Raw genomic sequence first — 17,743 nt, forward strand, 5'->3', positions numbered from 1 at the left:
AGAGCTTAGAAAGGATTTACCCTATCTTTAGAAGAAATAGTCAGCAAGCCTTGCGAGGTGATAATTTTTCCTTATATTTACTACTTTCTCCCATGAGTAGCTGCTTTATGTTCTACCACAACCACTCAAATATTTAAAAAAATTAAAGGTAAAATTAAACTTATTTGCTAAGAGTTCCTAATAAGTATAGGATGTATTTTTTCCTAAAATATACCAAGAAACTGAGGAATAGTTGGGGAAATAAAGGCGGCTAGCTCATCAAACAGCAGGCTCACAGGTATGGGCTGTGACAGAGAGGCCTCTTGGGATGTTAATATCCTGAGTATGATGTGCTTCAGTTATTCAGGAAGTGTGTGTGTGTGTGTGTGTGTGTGTGTGTGTATCCAGAGGAAGCACAAAAATAATTTTTAAAAAACTAATAAAATTTTCACTTGATGGAAGCGATTATCCCTGAATGAATGAATTACTTTGGAAAATCCATTCCGAACATATTAAAACATACTGCTCAAAAATTACTTTCCATAGTTTAGAAAGTTATCAAACTTCCTTTTTTTTTTTTTTTTTTTTTTAACATTAATGGGAGACATGGTATCTGGAATTTTCTTGAAAATAATGCAGGAGGAAAGGGGAAGTGAATGGGGAGGGACACAGGTAGAGTGGGAGCTGAAGATGTTGAAACTGACGAGAATGTGGGGTTCAGTATATTAATTCGTCTCCTCTCATGTTGTAATTTTTCCATCGTAAAAGAGTTAAAAAATGCAGAGATAAAAAAATTAAAAGAAGGTCCTCTTCAAGTTTTTCTAGGAGATACAATAGGTAACGTGTCCCATTCCCAGGTTCAGAGAGAGCAGTAAGGAAACTTCCTAAGCACCGGCTTGCCTGAGGCTTCTCATGAGACCATCTCCCCATTCACTCGTTTTACTTACGAGTCTTTACATCTTTCCCCCCCCCCCCCCAAGACATTACCGCCCAGGCCAAGAGGCGGCGAGGGAGACTCACGTGGCTGCGATGACCACCTCCTCGCTGGTGACCGGCTGGGTGTGGGATCTGTCCTGCAGCCGTCGCAGCCTTTGCTCCACGGCCGCGTTTCGTGAGCGTCGCTTAGGGACGTTCTTCTCATCAAACGACTTTTCCATTTCCTGAGACCAGAAACGTGGTGGAATCCTTATGACTGAGAGGAAAGGAAACTGGGGCAGCAAAATGTCTCCACTCCATTCCCCTTCTGACACTTTAGTGATCAGGAGTGGGCACGTGAGGTGCTCCAGCTGGTGCTCCAGCTGGTGCTCGCGCCAGCTCCGGAGAACCCAGCCGCGGACCTGGGGAGAACCACGGTGGGCCAGCGCAAGGTGGGGCGCCGAGGGCCGGGAGCCGGACGCGGCTAGGAGCAGTGGACGAACTGACAGTTTCTACTCAAACACTTTGGCACATCTTACCCTGAAAAGCAGCCTCTTGGCAGCGACACTCAGCTTGGCTCGCTCATCGACCTTTTCTTCATCTGTAAAAAGCCACGAGATAAACACTGAACATCATTAGAAAATTCAGGCAAAGGCTCTCAAAAGTCTCCCAAGGCTGACCTGGAAATCCTTCGAATGTAAGAAGAGATGTGCTAAAAATTAGAAATGGCGATATTTTCACCTCGTGGGGAGCCCCTTATTCAGCCCAGTGAAAATATGCTAATTTCCATTGCAATTAATCAGATGAAACTCTGCCTGGACTGTAATTTTCTACTGTACGATTTGATGAATTGAGATTTAATAATAGATTAATTTTGGAAGGAATGTCTCTTCTTCATTGTGGAATAGCAGCAGTAACAAGAAAAACCTTTTTTGTTGTTGTTCAAATCAGTTATTTTAATAATGCTCACTCCAGCCTTACTTAATACTCTCAAAAATAAGGGAGAGATCATCCAAAAATCTCACCTAGGTTTTATTATATTCACAGAAAGAAAGCCTGCAGAAAAAAAATTGATATGCACCATAACCTCATCCCCTCAAAAAAAGCAAAATCGTATTTAAATCTAATCCAGATGAGATGATAAAGAAGAAGCAAAAGGAAAACACATACTTACCCTCGGCAGTTGGCATTTCTGAATTTGAAGTAGACCTGGGAAGGATATTAGCAAATAATAATAACAAAAAATTAGCTGATGGGAGTAGAAGGTCCAAATATAATATTGCATTAAAAGTAAAAATAACAATGCAATGAAACTGTCTTAGAGAATATCATCCTGAGAGCAGTTCTAGTTGTGAATACATGTGTACAGTTAACAGACACGTGGAGTGTGTGTGCACACAGCTCAGCCAAGTGCACACCTCGTGGAGACAAACCAGGCTCAAGCACGACTTATTAAACATAACTGATGATAAGTGTTTAGACCAACCTTATCATTTCCAGACATAAGCATGTGATAATATAAAACTCGAATATACCAAGTAGGTGGAATTTATAAAATGAATATAAAATCTCCTACTTAGTTATTTTCACTGTAAAATGTGGTGAATACGCAATATGGTTTCTAATTTAACAAGGGTATAAGGAATTAAAAAAACATTAAATGAAGAAAAATAATGTTCAACCTCTTACAGTCTGAATGTAATTTAAAACTGCATCTTGGGAAACTGTTGTCACGGTCAACTTTTTTTTTTAAAAAAAATGTATTTATACAAGCTAAATAAATATCCCTTATCAATTAGATGGAAGGATGAGGATTAAGGAATCACCACACTCCATTTAAACAGGATCAGGACCACCACTGTAAGTGAAAATCCCACATGAGCTCTTTTAAGTACCTAGACCATAGAACTACACATGTGCATGCCTACCTATCTGATTCCTTTCGTTCTGCTGAGGTTATTGGTTGAGTTCTAAATCTCTCAGAAGTTTTTCTACTTTCACCAGGAGAAAAATACCGTCTTGGTTTCCGGGACCCTCGCTCCCGTTCCACAGAGGTAGGCAAGCCAACTCCTTTGGGTGACCTCTCAACCCGCGATTGGCTTTTAGAATCATCGAGAAAGAGTATACGGCAGGGAAATGGGGAGACAGAGAGAGAGAATAAAGCAAAGGTTTATGCATCTCAGTGAGTCAAGGCACAGACACTGCCAAATTCCACTGCACGCCTCTACCATGCACGTGAAGGAGGTAGAACATTCCAGAGACCCAATCCTCCAGCTCCCCATTAGTATGCGGAAGCAGAATGGTAGTTTTGAAGCCGTTTTCTATATGGTCTGCCCTGCACACTTGTGAGCTAAGCTTAAATATGACTCAATGCAGGACACAACACAAGTCGAGAAGTGAATAATTCTGCCAAGGGCGTGCAAGTGACACATCGGGAGGACGTTTGAAATATCACCTACAGTTCGGGTTTCTTTCTGGCACTGGCAAACTCCAGAAATGCATTTCGGAGCTGGGCGACAGAGACCTTTGTGTCCAGCATGCTCGCTTCCACTTGGGGCCCCTCCGCTTTGGGACTCTGCAGCTCCGGCTCTCCCTTGGCAGCCAGGTCCTTACGCTTCAGGGCCTGGAGCTGAGGGGGGCCCGTGTAGTCAGACAGGGAGCGGGTGAGGACCTTGTGCTTCCTCCTAGGTGCTTCTTGTTTGTGACCTGAAGCTCTGGCATCTTGGAACACAGGCTCACTCTGAACATACAAAACCATTTCGCTCCTGCCGGTTCTCTCAGTGAACTGGTGCTGAACTTGAGGCGAGTGTGACGAGTTTTCTGGTTCCTTTTGATGTTCTAAAGTGACTGTGCTAACAGCAGGCTTGCCAAGGTCCTCGTTTCCAGAGAGGTCTTCCTGGCTTCCTGCAAGCCCGCCGTCCTCTAATGCCAAGAGCGCTTTCCTGCTGTTCTCGAGAGCATCAGTGAAGGGCATGTCTTCCTCTGCTTTTGATTCACAGATATGGAGAACGGGGGTGTCCCTTCTCTCACCTTCAAGAACCTTCAAGGTGGGAGGCTTTGTGACGTTCTGGGTGGCCGACCCCCCCCAGCTGCACTCAGACACACTTTCTGGGGTTTCTGAGGTCACCAGCACGGCAGTGTGAACAGGATCCGCTGGTTGGACATAGCCACGGATCGGCTGTCGCGCAGAGCCGGCCACCTTGCCCGTGACCCTATCAAAGGCCGAGTTTTCTGACTGAAAGGGCAGGTAAGGCGTCGGCAGGGGCTGGTGTCTCCTCTGAGTTAAGGACTCTGAGCCAAGTTCGGGGCTGCTGCGAGCACTCTCCTCTTTCACCAATTTTTCTCTAACTTTAACTCTTTAAGAAAGAAAAAGGATTTAAGTTGCAACGTGCAGTAACTGCTTAACGGGAAGGAAGCATGCGCAGATTACCAGTGAATGGAAATCAACCCAAAGAAAGAACGACTTGTGAGAGAGCATCTTTGATGGTTAATGCCAGAAACCCACAACTTGCGAGATGAATGATTTTCAGTTGAGCTTCCAAATGTGCATTCGAATGCCGGTGTGGTGCAAAACTAATTCTACCCTCTGCAAAGCCGAGAGGGGTCAGATGCTGTCCTGAGAGAGAATGAATGCCTTCTGAATAAATGAATACCCAGAAGACACAAAAAAATTCCTTATTATATACCACAAGTATGCATGAGGGCACACTGAGGCTGATGCTGTGAATGGTAAGCTTTTTGCATGTATCTGGATCTTGGGGGTAGTTTCCAGGCACATACACACCTATTGACCAAATGTAATTTCATTGTCTCCTGGAAATGCAGAGCATTTGTGATTATTATTATTTTTTAATTGAACTTAAGATACAACAATCACCTGTTTTCAAGGACTCAACTAAACATCTACAAGCTTTTTCATGCAATGCAGACCACATTCATTCATTCAGAAGATATGTGACCAGTTTGGACATTGTGACTACTAATAATTGTAGCACCAAGAAGAATGTTAGGAAAAAAAAAAAATTTGTTGAAAGAATGAATAACCTAAACATTTTCTCTCCTCTGGAATTGCTATTAGGCCGTTGGTTGAAAAGTAATCTAAAAAGAGACTGCGCTAGTTGTCTCTAGAGTTATTTAAATATCTGAGAGTAAAAGTGAAATCCATTTTAAAAGCTACTTTTCTATTTTTTCTATTACTGCAGAAGCAAAATAGCCAAGAGCTCTGGCTGTGGGGTCCGAGGACACCTCGGTTTCAAGCCTGGCTCAGCCTGTTCGAGCCATGTGGTCTCAGGCCCTCTTACTTGCCTTAGTTGCTTTACCTTTTAAATGGAAATAATAGCGAAAAAATGTAATATCATATCTGCAAAGCACATGGTTTAGTGCTTAGTAAAGAGTAAATATTTAATAGTGGTAGCTGGTTCTTATTTTTACTTTTTGAAATACCATGTAGTGAGAAAGGAGAAGTCATTGAAACTGCTAAAGAATGGATTACTAATTGGGGATAATCTTTAAAAAAGAATGCCTTTGGAGTGAGAAAAGCGATTTCTTGGGAAAAGTAAACTTTTATTTACTTAAGATTAGCCAGCAAAAATTATTATTTCTGTACACACTTTTTGGAAGAGACTATTTCCTTAAATGACAAAGGTACCTGGCTATATTTGATATAAACTCCTACATGTTTTTCAGCATAAGATACTGATATCTATGTGTATTTCATTATAGAAAAATCAAAGACACACATGAAAAGCAGTTACTCTGAATGATTCAGGGGAAAAAAAAAGCATTCTGAGTCGTTATTTTTCTCAGGGCCTAGGCAGTGTTAGACTAGCCAGTTTTCATATTTATAAGCTTTGTTAATCAAAAGAAGACTGAAATGTGGTTCAAGTTCTCCTGTGGAATGTGTCCTTCTAATCAGAGACAATCTGAATGTTGTCCTCAGCTGAGAACAAAGTGACTGTTAGAAACTTAATATATGGGTGCTTTGTCCTGCCAATGACTTACTCATTCTTATTCCTTCGGCCTCTCCCTGCCCCCAACCTTAAAAATGAAATGATAGGAGTTTTTGTCTGCTTTTAATACCACAGGCCCTCAATGTAACTATAGAAAATTAACTATTGGCTCAGAGATGAGGAGACATGAAAACAAGGAGGCTAGAAGCGCCAGGTGAAGGGTGGGGGTGGGGTGGGGGTTGCCGACAAGATGGGACACTAGCCGGTTAGCAGGCCTCAAAGGAGAGCAGCCCAGGGGTGCCAGGTAGGTCCTCACCCCTGCCTCTCGCTGGCAGTGAGTGAGCTGGTGAGAGAGGAGAAAAACGAGAGGGGGAGCCAGAAGATTTTCAAAAAGAGGAGCAAGAGGATATGCCATTAGAACGGATTAGGGCAACTGAAGGAGAAAAGCAAATAGTTAGCAGGTAACTTCCAGCAGCACCTTTTGGACACATGGTTTTCAAATGCACTGCAGTTAGAAAGAGGAGAGTCAGCGTTGGGCGATGTGTGGAACAGCAGGGCGAGGCAGCGGGGAGAGGAGAAGCACTCACAGAACAAAAGCCAGGCATTCAGCCCGGGGATACCTGGAAGGCCAGTTGATAAGTGAAGGTGTGTCCCCTTCGGAGTCTTTCTGTAGAAACCACTCATGTTTGGCTTTCCCTGTACTATCATGTACAAAAAACAAAACTTCAGGTAATTCCTATTGAAATATCAACGCATACACAGACTTAATGATTATAATTTAAAATCCAAAGGCTGACTTCTGTTAAGTAAAGAGTGATTCTGGCTTTTGAAAGTGGATAACCCCATTTTTTCCATGGGATTTATATTTATGCCATGGACTTGCCAGGACATTTGGCTTACGACTGAAACCAGGAGACAGACGTAAATATATCTAAAGCCACCAAATAAAGGGTGTTTTTTTTTTTTTAAGAAAAAGTAATTTGAAAGTATTAAGAGTTGGTTATATTCACAATGGGCCCACGAATACCAGAGAATTGTCTTGTAAAAAGTTGGATTAAAAATATAAGGCAACTAACTAATATCCATAAGTTTTGCTAAGGCACATTGTTAAATAGCCAAATATAAAAAGTGTCCAAAAGAATACCTATTAAATAAAAGTAATAAATAAAAAGAAAGTCAATAAGGTCATATCTTTAATTGCTATTATGTTTTCCTTTTGTATTTATCACTGAATAATGCAACCAACATAACAGTTACCAACACTAATTCAAGTCTATTCGATAAATGTTTTGAGTGCCTACTTTGTACAAAGCACTGAGCTAGGCTTTGAGAAGTGACGAAGGTGAATCAGGTATCATCCAACCATTAAAAAACTTATACCATGCCAGGCAAGATAATATATGATTTACACATTCATTCCTCAATGCACAATCGAATATAATGCAAGGTTGAATATGAAAAAGTACAGCTGACCCTTGAACAACATGGGTTTGAACTGCAAGGGGCCACCTGGAGGAGGATTATTTTTAGTAAAGATACAGTCAGCCCTCCATATCCCTAGGTTCTGCATCTATGGATTCAACCAACTGAATTTCTTTAAATACAGTATTTTTGATCCATGGTTGAGAATCCATGGATGCAGAGGGCTGGTTGTACATATTGTTCCATGCTATTTTATATCAGGGATGCTTGAACATCGCAGATTTGGGTATCTGCTGGGGCGGGGAGCAGTCCTGGAACCAATCCCCGATGGATACCGAAGGACGACTGTAGTTAAATTTTTAGGGAGTCAGGTTAAATGAGATGCCCCCAAACTTCATGTTGTTCAAGGGTCAATTGTAATTACATGAGGCTGAAGATATTTTAGGGAAAAATTACAGGCAAAGGAAATTGTGTGGTAACTATGTCAAGTGAGACACGGGAGGAATACTCAAAAACTTACCTGCATCCTCTTACAAAATGGAAATTCTGTATGTGAGTTATAGTTTGTCAGCTCAAACCCTTACAACCTATTTGCAAGGGTTTTTCAATACCAGGCTGGAAACACATTTTAGATCAAAGCAAGAATCTGTCTGTCCCCATTTCTGTACATTTTGCTGTGAAATCTGTTACAGTCTAGACTTGAACTTCTGTTTCTCCAGTAATATCCCCCCTAAACCTATCACCCACTTCCCTATGTCCACTATTATAATAATTTAGCCCATAGTCGATAAATAATTCAGATGGATGGGAAGCCATTTTATTTCTAAGTATAAAGGGTCTAATTTCTTAACATTTATTTAAACAGAGGAACAATTTAGCATATCATCTACAGCTAAGAAAGGATACAATGCAACGTAGCACAGGATACAGAGGAAGAAGAGGGAGTAATGAATACTTACTTTTGAAAGTTATATCAAGTTCATATGACTAATATTCTTATATCACCGAGTTATTTTAAGGCCCAAATATTTTTGGTATAATAGAGTGCTTTGTAAACTGTGAGGTATTAAACAACTTTCTGAATATGACCTTCGATAAGAATAAAACTTGGTCAGAACCACCATAAAACATTTTCAAGGGCTTAAAAATATGTCGAGTTGGCTTTTGTAAAATGAAAACAATAGACACAGAGACGACTTGCTGGGCTCCATTAATTCACTACAACTGAGATATGAAGCTGGACAGAAATAAACAAGTAACTTCTACCGTGGTAGGGGAGACTCAAATTTTGACACATTGTATATATTACAAATGTATGTAAGGAGAAATAAATGCATTGTGCAGAGAACATAGTAAGCCCTTTGAAGTGCTAGTCTCCTCCTCTCCTTCCTTCTTCATTAGACAACACAGTATAGCACATTTGAGCTACTGTTTTTATATTTTAAAGAGATGATACATTATTCCCAGTTCAGAAGCCATGTGATTTTAAGGCGGGCGGGTGCAGCCTCACCAGGAGAGCCCAAGCATGTCTTAAATGAGTTTAATGCAGGAGTGATTTAGAACAGTATATCTCCAAGTAATGCATTCAGGAACCTGGAGACTGGCTAAGGCACTTACTCAGGTGAGCTTTTCTGCCATCAAAACCTTAAAATAAAAATCAGTGATGAGGAGAGACCTAAAGTTAATTAAATACTTATTATTTAATTAAACAAGGCTGTCCTGGGCACTTCATGTCCACTTTACTGCAAAACGTGGTCACTTCTCAGTCATTCTCTCACTCACCTACCAACAGCACTGGATATAGGTGATCGACCACTCACTCCCTTCACCCGCCTTCTACCTCACTCGGCAGCCTTCTTTGTCGATTCCCCCTCACCACCTGGAACTTCAGAGGTCAGGGTGCCCATGACTGTCTCCTTTCCTCCTCCATCAACAGTCTATGCCTTGATGACCTCACTCAGCTGACCATCTTCCAAGCTTTATCGCCAGTCCGATCGCCCCCTTGAACTCAGACTCCTGGATTCTACTGGCTACCTGACATTTCCATTTGGATACCTAACAGATGGTTTAAATTTCACATGTCCAAAAAATAAACTCTTAACTTCCCTCCAAACCTCACTTGTACCGGAGCTATCTCTAGTTCAGCAAATGGAAACTCCTGCATTGAGGTGCAATGGCCGAAACTTTGAGCTCACCTTTGACTCCTCTGTTTCTTTCATGACCCGCATCTAAGTCATCGGCAAATCCTATTGGTTACCTTTCAAAGTATAACCTCTTTTTACTACATTTGTTGCTATCATTTTAGTTCAAGCCACCACCATCTCACACCTAGATTACTGAGATGATGGTCTAACTAGTCTACTTATTTTCATATTTTCCCCACCTTTAGTCTATTTTCATTAGAATTGTTTTTAAATAAAAGGCAGATCTGACATTCTTCTTTTTGATACCCTTATATGGCTTCATTTAGAGAAAAACCCAAAGCCCTCATGATGGGCTACAGGGCTGTCCTCATCCGCCTACCCCTCCTCACACACCCCCCCTTTCCCTACCCTTCCTTTACCCCCATCACCTCCCCTTAACCCCATGCTCCTGTCTCACTGGTGACTGGGGGTCTCCTCAAACAGTGTCCATGCAGGGACTATTTCTGCCTGGATGAATCCACCCTGATAGGTGCATAACTTGCTTCCTCACTTTATGTAGGTCTCTGCTCAATGCTTATCTTCTCAGAGAGACCTTCCTAACCACTTTATATCAAATAAGAACCCTTAATCTTTATTCCACTTTCACTGAATCACTCGAATTTTCTTCACAGCACTTATCACACCTGTCACATGGCATACTTATTGTCTCTCCCTTCACCAGATGTATATGCTTCTTAAGAGGCTATTGCATCATTAGCTCTCAGAGCAGCATGTGGAAAATAGCCGGTCTCAATAAATATTTGCAGAATGGGTGAACTGTTGAATGTTAATCTCCACAACAACTCTCTGAGGTAGTCTTACCCTCATTTTATAGATGAAGAGAGAAAAGTGCAAAAAAAAAAAAAAAAAAGAAAAAAAAGAAAAGAAAAATGTATTAACTGCCCAAGATCACATGATCTTGATTAATGAAAGGATGGATCTTGCTATGGGACCCCACAGCCTACATCATCTATTTCTCACAGGCTCCCACATTCTAGAAAATAACTATCTTCCTGGTTTAAATGAGTAGTGATGTAGTTGGGATGTCAGTGGTCATGTGCTCTAGGGCAGGGGTCCCCAACCCCCAGGCGGTGGACCAGTACAGATTCATGGCCTATTAGGAACCAGGCTGCATAGCACTGTTTGCAGCCGCTCCCCAGCACTAGCATTACTGCCTCAGCTCCACCTCAGATCATCAGGCATTAAATTCTCATAGCTGCCAAAAAGGTTGAGGACCACTGCTCTAGGGCTCAGCAAGGAAAGCACCAAAGGCATCTTGGTCGCGCCCACAACCCTGACCATATACTGTCTCTCCAGCAGACAGCTACTCAATTACCTATAAATCCTGCAAAACCTAATCATCTTCTTCTGTTTTTCCAAATGTACAACATGAAATGAAAGGTGTCTGGCAGTGAAGAGCAATTTGGCTCACAGGGCACTTGCTGCTGAAGGGTGCTAGGGGAGAAGGGAGATGCTGGGACCCAGACGTGGCAAAGCGGGTGAAATTTTGTCTCCTTCCTCCACCAAAGAAATCTACAGCAGAAGGCAAGTGTAAGAATCAACCATTTGGAAATGAGAAAATTCATGGGAGGAATAAACGGAGACCAGGTGATACTGGATGTTATGAGGAAGGGATTATAATCTGAGGACCAAGAGAATATTTCAGCTGGACTGATCTCTTGGCTCCCCCATATCCTCCAGCAGAACAAAATAACACTGTGATATGACACCTAATGCATGAAACCTAATTCCCAAATTCACAGGTACTTTGCAGACTTCACATCACAACAGCTAAATATCAACTGTTCATCAATAAATATTAATGTATTGGCTCTGACATATGTGTAATGCCAGCATCGGGGAAAATAATTTTAGCATGCACAGCTGACTTCATTGTGTTTTGACCATTCACTGGAAAATCTGAAATTAAAAATCAGGTCTGTATAAACTACATTGTCCATCTTGAGAAAAAAGAACAAGGCTGAAGGCATCACTCTGACTTCAAATTATACTACAAAGCGATGGTAATCAAAACGGCTGGTATTGGCAGCAAAACAGACACATGGACCAGTGCAACAGAATCGAGAGTCCAGAAGTAAACCCATATTTATATGGGCAAATTATTTTTGACAAAAAAAAAAAAAAAGCCAAAAACATGCAGTGCAGAAAGGAAAGCCTCTTCAATAAATGGTACTGGGAAAACTGGAAAGCCACCTGCAAAAGAATGAAACTAGATTGTTGTCTATCACCACACACCAAAATTAACTCAAAATGGATTAAGGACCTGAATATAAAACTTGAAACAATAAAATGCATAGAAGAAAACATAGGAACTAAACTCAAGGATATTGGACCTAAAGAGGATTTTATGAATTTGCCCTCAAAGGCAAGGGAAGTAAAAGCAAAAATAAATAAATGGGACTATATCAAACTACAAAACTTCTGCTCAGCAAAAGAAACCATCAATGAGGTAAAGAGACAACTATCAGAATAGGGAAATATATTTGCAAGCAATGCCTCTGATAAGGGCCTAATATCCAAAATATGCAAAGAATTCATATAACTCAATAACAACAATAACAACAAAATGATCCAATCAAAGAATGGGCAGAGGACCTGAACAGACACTTCTCTCTAGAGGACATACAAATAGCCAACAAATATATGAAAAGATGCTCAACATCTCTAGCTATTAGGGAAATACAAATCAAAACCATAATGAAATACCATCTCAGTCCTGTTAGCTATAATCAGCAGGACAAGTAATAATAAATGTCAGAGAGGATGCAGAGAAAAAGAAACCCTTATACATTGCTGATGGGACTGCAAATTGGTACAGCCACTATGGAAAACAGTATGGAACTTCCTCAAAAAACTAAGAATTGATCAATATCTGGTGATAAAAAGAAACCTAACTATGGGAGGTGAACGCACAGTATAAAAATATATATGTCTTACCGTTAAAGTGTACAGCTGAAACTTGTTGGATTTTGTTAACCAATGTCACCATTAAAAATAAATAAATAAATAAATAAAAATTTAAGAATATTATAACCACTTAAGATGGCCTTTTTAAAATTGAGATATTATCAACAGTCAACATTAAAATTTCTCCTATGATTTCAAATAATTTAATTTAATATAATGTATTTTGCATTGATGAAAACAAAATATGCAAGGGATCTGGTTTTATATATTAAAAATCTAAAACTATAGCACAGAAAATGAGTTATTGGTTATCAGGGCCTGGGGGCTGAACTGTTTTATATCTTGTAGTGATAGTCATACGATTTTATATAGTTGTCAAAAATACATGAAATTTTGTGGATAAGGATGAATCTACTGTAAGTAAATTACACATCAATAAAAATAAAATTAAAAAATCTTAAGCCTTCTGAAAACTATAATTCAGCCTTCATAACTGATCTAGACAAGAGTCAGAGTTCCAGGATTTACTTTGGCACAGATGTTCAGTTCAGTTAACGGGATTTTCAAATTCAAATATCTCCTTTCATTCTTTAAAAGCAAAAAAAAAAAGAAAAAAAAATTTACAAATGAAAAGTCAGTAAAATGTGGACCACACACAGTCAATGCCACAAAATCTATTTTGGATCTTTTTCCTTCCTTTCCTTCAAATTTTCTCCCCAAAGCCCTAAGAGACCGAGAAACCTGAGTTAAGAACTAAGAAGAGCTCAGAGTGGCCCCTTCAGTGTTTACATTGGTAAAGAAGCCAAATTCTTCCTCTGGAAAGCTGATTAAATGCATGCCCTGGCTCCCAAAAATAGTGAATCAAAGTACAGAGCTGATCTGGCTAATTCACAGGCACCACAAAACTATGAAACACAGGGGAAGCATTTGGCCAAGTTTTCCACTGTGGAACACAGCCTGATTACAATACTGCATCCCAAACTCAGATGAAAAAATACATCATTTGTTAAAAGTACATTGATTTCTGGCATTGTTTTGGAGAAGTAGTATAAAAACAGGTGAGTTTCTAGAAATAAGAAAAAAAAAAGATCGCATCTGAATAGTGGTGACAAAGCCTTTGGTTTTCTCTTTATTTCTTTAAGTCTTACACGGATACTGTTATTTTATGCAGTGTTCCTTAATGTTGTGCTTAACTATTTTTCATAATTAAGGCTTAGTTAAAAAATGCACATTGGGAAGGATTAGTTTTATACGATATGAGTTGAGTATATGATATGACCAGGCTACAACAGCTAAGCATGGTTAAGAATCAGTGTTGGTGGACAGATACAAGGATGATAAACCTTTTCTGCTTTAAACTATGTGTGTTTTGATTTATATTACACCTCAGTTAAGAATGATAGAGTGAGGCCTTTTTTTGAGAAATGAAAAGTTAGAAATTCAGAGTTTTCTTGGGACAGAAGCAAGATACACAAGCAAGATAACTGGTTTCTTCCATCTTGCTGAACTAATCTCAGCACTGAACGCCAAAATGCTGCCTCCTCGGCCAGGAAAGGGTGATGGTCGAAGGGACATGCAGCTGGACAGTCTGAGAAAGTGCTGGAGTCTGAGGAAGGTGCTGTCGCGAGCCTTCCGAAGTGGATCAAGTTTCTGGTTCCCGGCTGGGTTTGGATTTTCATGTCCCCTGCTTGGACTCTAAGGACCCCTCCGAGAACAAAGTAATCCAGGGATCTGACCGGCTTAGTCATGAAACCAGCTCAGAAGTGGCCTTTCAGGGCTGGAGGTTGAGTTTACCAGCCCTCAAAAGCAGCCACTGTTTTTTTTGTTTGTTTGTTTTGTTTTGTTTTGTTTTGCTTACTTATCGCGATTCCCACTCACAGTTTAATAATATTTATGAGTACACTGACTCAAGACCATAATACAAGAATCCTAACCTCTAAGTGGAAAAAGCTTTATAGCGTAAACAAGAGCTACTCGAAGCGTGTGCTGCTGATCGTGTCACTGGTCGACGATTAAAGGCTCGCAGAGTGAAAGTGAATGACGTCCTTAGCCTGCCGTTTAGTGCGGCTGACGTTTTCCCCGTAGCCTGACTTTGTTGATGAAGGAAACGACTCATGATTCACATTTAGGCACAAGTTCCTTACAGGCTGTAGGCGGATAAAGGGTTTGCAGACTGGCTATTCAAGTAGCACTGCTATAGTTTGGTGACACTTTAAGGAAACAGAAAACAGTAGAACATTTCATTCAAAAATGATGTACTGAGCCACTTGGTGTGTGCTAGATGCTGGGCAGTAGGAGGGCAGGAAATGAGAAAATAACTACGATAAGGCACCTACGCTTCCCATCTCACAGCCTGGCATGATAGCAAATTCATGGTGCCGTTCGCGGTTTGTGGGAATCCTGACAAAACTGCTAAAATCCCTTTCTGCGTATGTCAGTCTTGTAGGACGTTGGCCATTTGAATGTCCTTTTTCCTAAGACATGAGGTACAGGTGAAGCTGCGTTTGTGAGAAACCTCGAACTAATCTGGTTCATGATCACTTTCTCCTCTTTTCCTTTTTGGCAGAATCATCATCAGCAGGAGGCCAGTCTGATAACATTGGGCTCTCTATGCCACGCCAAGCTTGAGCTTTATAACTGTGCTGGAGAATTAACAATCTGATAACGAGAAGAACGAACGGGTTTGAGAGTCTAAGCATGAGAGAATGTGGAAGAGACTCCAAAAACGATTCCATGTTCTATTAAGCCAGGGAGAGGTTTATGAACACTTGGAAAGGTCAAGGTAGCAGGGCAGGCGGGAAGGCAGTCTCTCTAGACACGTTCTCATTTGTCAACAGTTCAATTCGAATGAGATACCCAGATGTAATTTGACACTGCAGAACACAGGTGGACCAGGACCACCTGCGCTATTGACAGTTCGCTTTCGTTAATGTTCCCTGAGATTGGATTAGCCATTTTGGCAGTCACATAAAGAACCTGCTGTCAACTAAAACTCCTAGGTCTGTTTCCCATGAACTGTTGTTAAATCAGGTTTCCCCAACCTTGAACGTGTACACTGTTCTTTGCCCCGTCTAAGTACAGAACTTTATTAAATTTCCTCCTGTTAGTTTCCGACCATTGTTCCAAGTGTGCGTGCTCCCTTGCCTGTGTGCTCCCATTCCTTCTCCCTCCCTCGCCCTTCTCCTCGTCTCTCCTCCTGCTCTGACCCTCCATCCAGTCTCTCTGTTTATGCCACCAAACTTATTTACAATCTCTCTCCCAGAAATTTGATCACCCTATCACGGGTATCTTCTAGATTAGCTAATGAAACGCCAAACAGAACCAAGTTAATGGCAAAGCTTAACCTGGAACCAGAGACTTCATTATCTCATGCCCGGGTAACTGCAAACACCACGTCAGTGGGTTCTATGACTGAAAATAATCCAATCCTCCACACTCCTTCAGAGCGATCTTTCTAAAATACATAACCAATCATCCTTGCTCTAAAATCCTTCAGGGACTCCCATTGTCCATGAGGCCAGGACCAGATGCTTCTATGTGTCATACAAGGCACGCCCTGGGATTGGTGCCCACCTGGCCCTTGGCCTCGTCCAGCCCCCTTCCTTCTAGATTTACAATGGACCCCTCCAGTCCTGTACACTCACCGCATCCTTAAGGGCTCGGTTCAATTATGATCACTTCTCTCAGGAGAAGAAGCGATACATCATCTTGGTATTCCCACGGTACCTAATCTTGGCTTCCAGAACCTTATTTACCCCTTTGTGTTCAGTTATTTCCCACATTTTAAAAAATCATATGCCCAGCTAGAATGAGAATGCCTGGAACACAGAAGGCTCAATGGCTCAATATAATGCTCCTCATTGATCAGCTAAACTACTTTGGAGCTGAAATTAACCCATAAATCAATACCTATGAGATATGGATAGATGGATGGATACCTACTGAGTTTGGATCTTCCTGTACTACAAGTGTTCATTTGGTTTATGAAGGCGAGGCTTTTAAATACCTTACGTAAATACACATAAAATGTTCCTATAATACCCCCGATCTTTTCTAAAATTTCCAACCACCAAAAGGCAAAAGGGGCAAACTCTTTTTGTCCACTATGATGGAAAATAGAACTAACACAAATAACAAGAGCAGAGTATAATGGAAAGGTCTGATGGATTCAGAGAACCTGAATGAATGAATAATGGATATGGACTCAGTTTTGTTAAAGTAGCTATATGGTCTTAATCTAGCTATTTATGTTCTTTAATCTTTAGTTTCTTCATGTATAAAATAGGTTTTTAAACTGAATAATCTCCAGGGTTATTTATATTTCTAAGATTTAAAATTATTTAAAACCAAGTATTTATTTTGTGGGGTGTTGGGGTGAGTGAACTCCCCATAGGGCAGAGGTTACCTCAGGTATAAGAACTATTTTAATGATGTAGCAGGAGTAAGAACTCACCTTCAGTTGTCCTAGATGACAGGAGTTGCTCTTAGTTTGTGTCCCTAAGTATATTATGACATGCTTTAACTCCCTATATCCTTAAGAGTCAACAGAATAAAACATGCTTCCTGCTACAAAAGGAAGGTTAAATCCAGCACAGCAAAATTACTTTCACCCCGTGAAAGTCCAGATCTAATTATGTAACAGCTTCTAATTATAAAACATTATTCGGCTTAAGAAGAATGTCTATTAACTTTAGCGTGTCATTCAAATTTACAGTGCATTTGCTTAAAGTTGCTTGTTTGGAAAAACAGCTAATGATCGCTTTGGATATATGCACAGGCGTATGAATGTGCAAGGGCACACATGTACAGACAAAACTCTGCATTTAAAAGCTGGCAGATGTTTGCATTTTCAGGACATAGTAGCAAGTATTTTGGGTGACCTGTTCATATTTAATTCAATGCACAGAAATTGATGCTTTTCATTGAGAAGAGAATAAGATGAAAAGAAAATGGAATGAATTGCGTATACGTTAACAGCCAAGGCTAGGAGAGCAGGGAGAGGACAACGATGTTGGGGGTACAGGGACTGAAAGCCGAAAAGGATTCCAGGCCAATACTGGCATAAGCCCAGAGGTCTCTTTGCAGAGTGGATCCTCAGCGGTCTACATTTTCCATGACATTCTGTTGTGAATGAAGCCTGCGTTAGAGAACCTTCCTGCCATCGGAGGGATGCCGATGGTCAAGAGGCAGTCGTTTCTCTCAGCATAAGTCTCTTGTGGACATTTCTATCAGTGCAGGTAAGAGACAATTAACAACTAGAACAATGAGCTTGAGGCTCTGGGGACAGTTTTTAGACTCCAGCCTCTCACTGTGAGATGAGTAAATGCAATCAGAAATACACTACAAGAATGCAGCATAAGCCCCTTT

The 17,743-nt window shown here is 40.7% G+C and overlaps 1 protein-coding gene across 12 annotated transcripts in view; it reads right to left on the bottom strand.

Moving 5' to 3' along the window:
• Positions 1-17,743, bottom strand: part of SVIL (supervillin) — a 205,317-nt gene that overhangs the window by 53,669 nt on the left and 133,905 nt on the right. For 4 of the 12 annotated variants that reach the window (XM_036228072.1, XM_036228068.1, XM_036228069.1 and 1 more), the window contains exons 7-12: positions 6,464-6,544; positions 3,354-4,250; positions 2,823-2,993; positions 2,069-2,103; positions 1,434-1,495; positions 1,000-1,139 (exon numbers count right to left, since the gene is read on the bottom strand). In XM_036228072.1, coding sequence (XP_036083965.1) covers positions 1,000-1,139; positions 1,434-1,495; positions 2,069-2,103; positions 2,823-2,993; positions 3,354-4,250; positions 6,464-6,544 — 1,386 coding nt within the window. The remainder of the gene's footprint in view (positions 1-999; positions 1,140-1,433; positions 1,496-2,068; positions 2,104-2,822; positions 2,994-3,353; positions 4,251-6,463; positions 6,545-17,743) is intronic. The other 8 variants (XM_036228073.1, XM_036228076.1, XM_036228074.1 and 5 more) reach the window with 3 other exon arrangements.

Source organism: Rousettus aegyptiacus, unplaced genomic scaffold, assembly GCF_014176215.1.
Source record: "Rousettus aegyptiacus isolate mRouAeg1 unplaced genomic scaffold, mRouAeg1.p scaffold_m13_p_10, whole genome shotgun sequence".
NCBI classification, from domain to species: domain Eukaryota; kingdom Metazoa; phylum Chordata; class Mammalia; order Chiroptera; family Pteropodidae; genus Rousettus; species Rousettus aegyptiacus.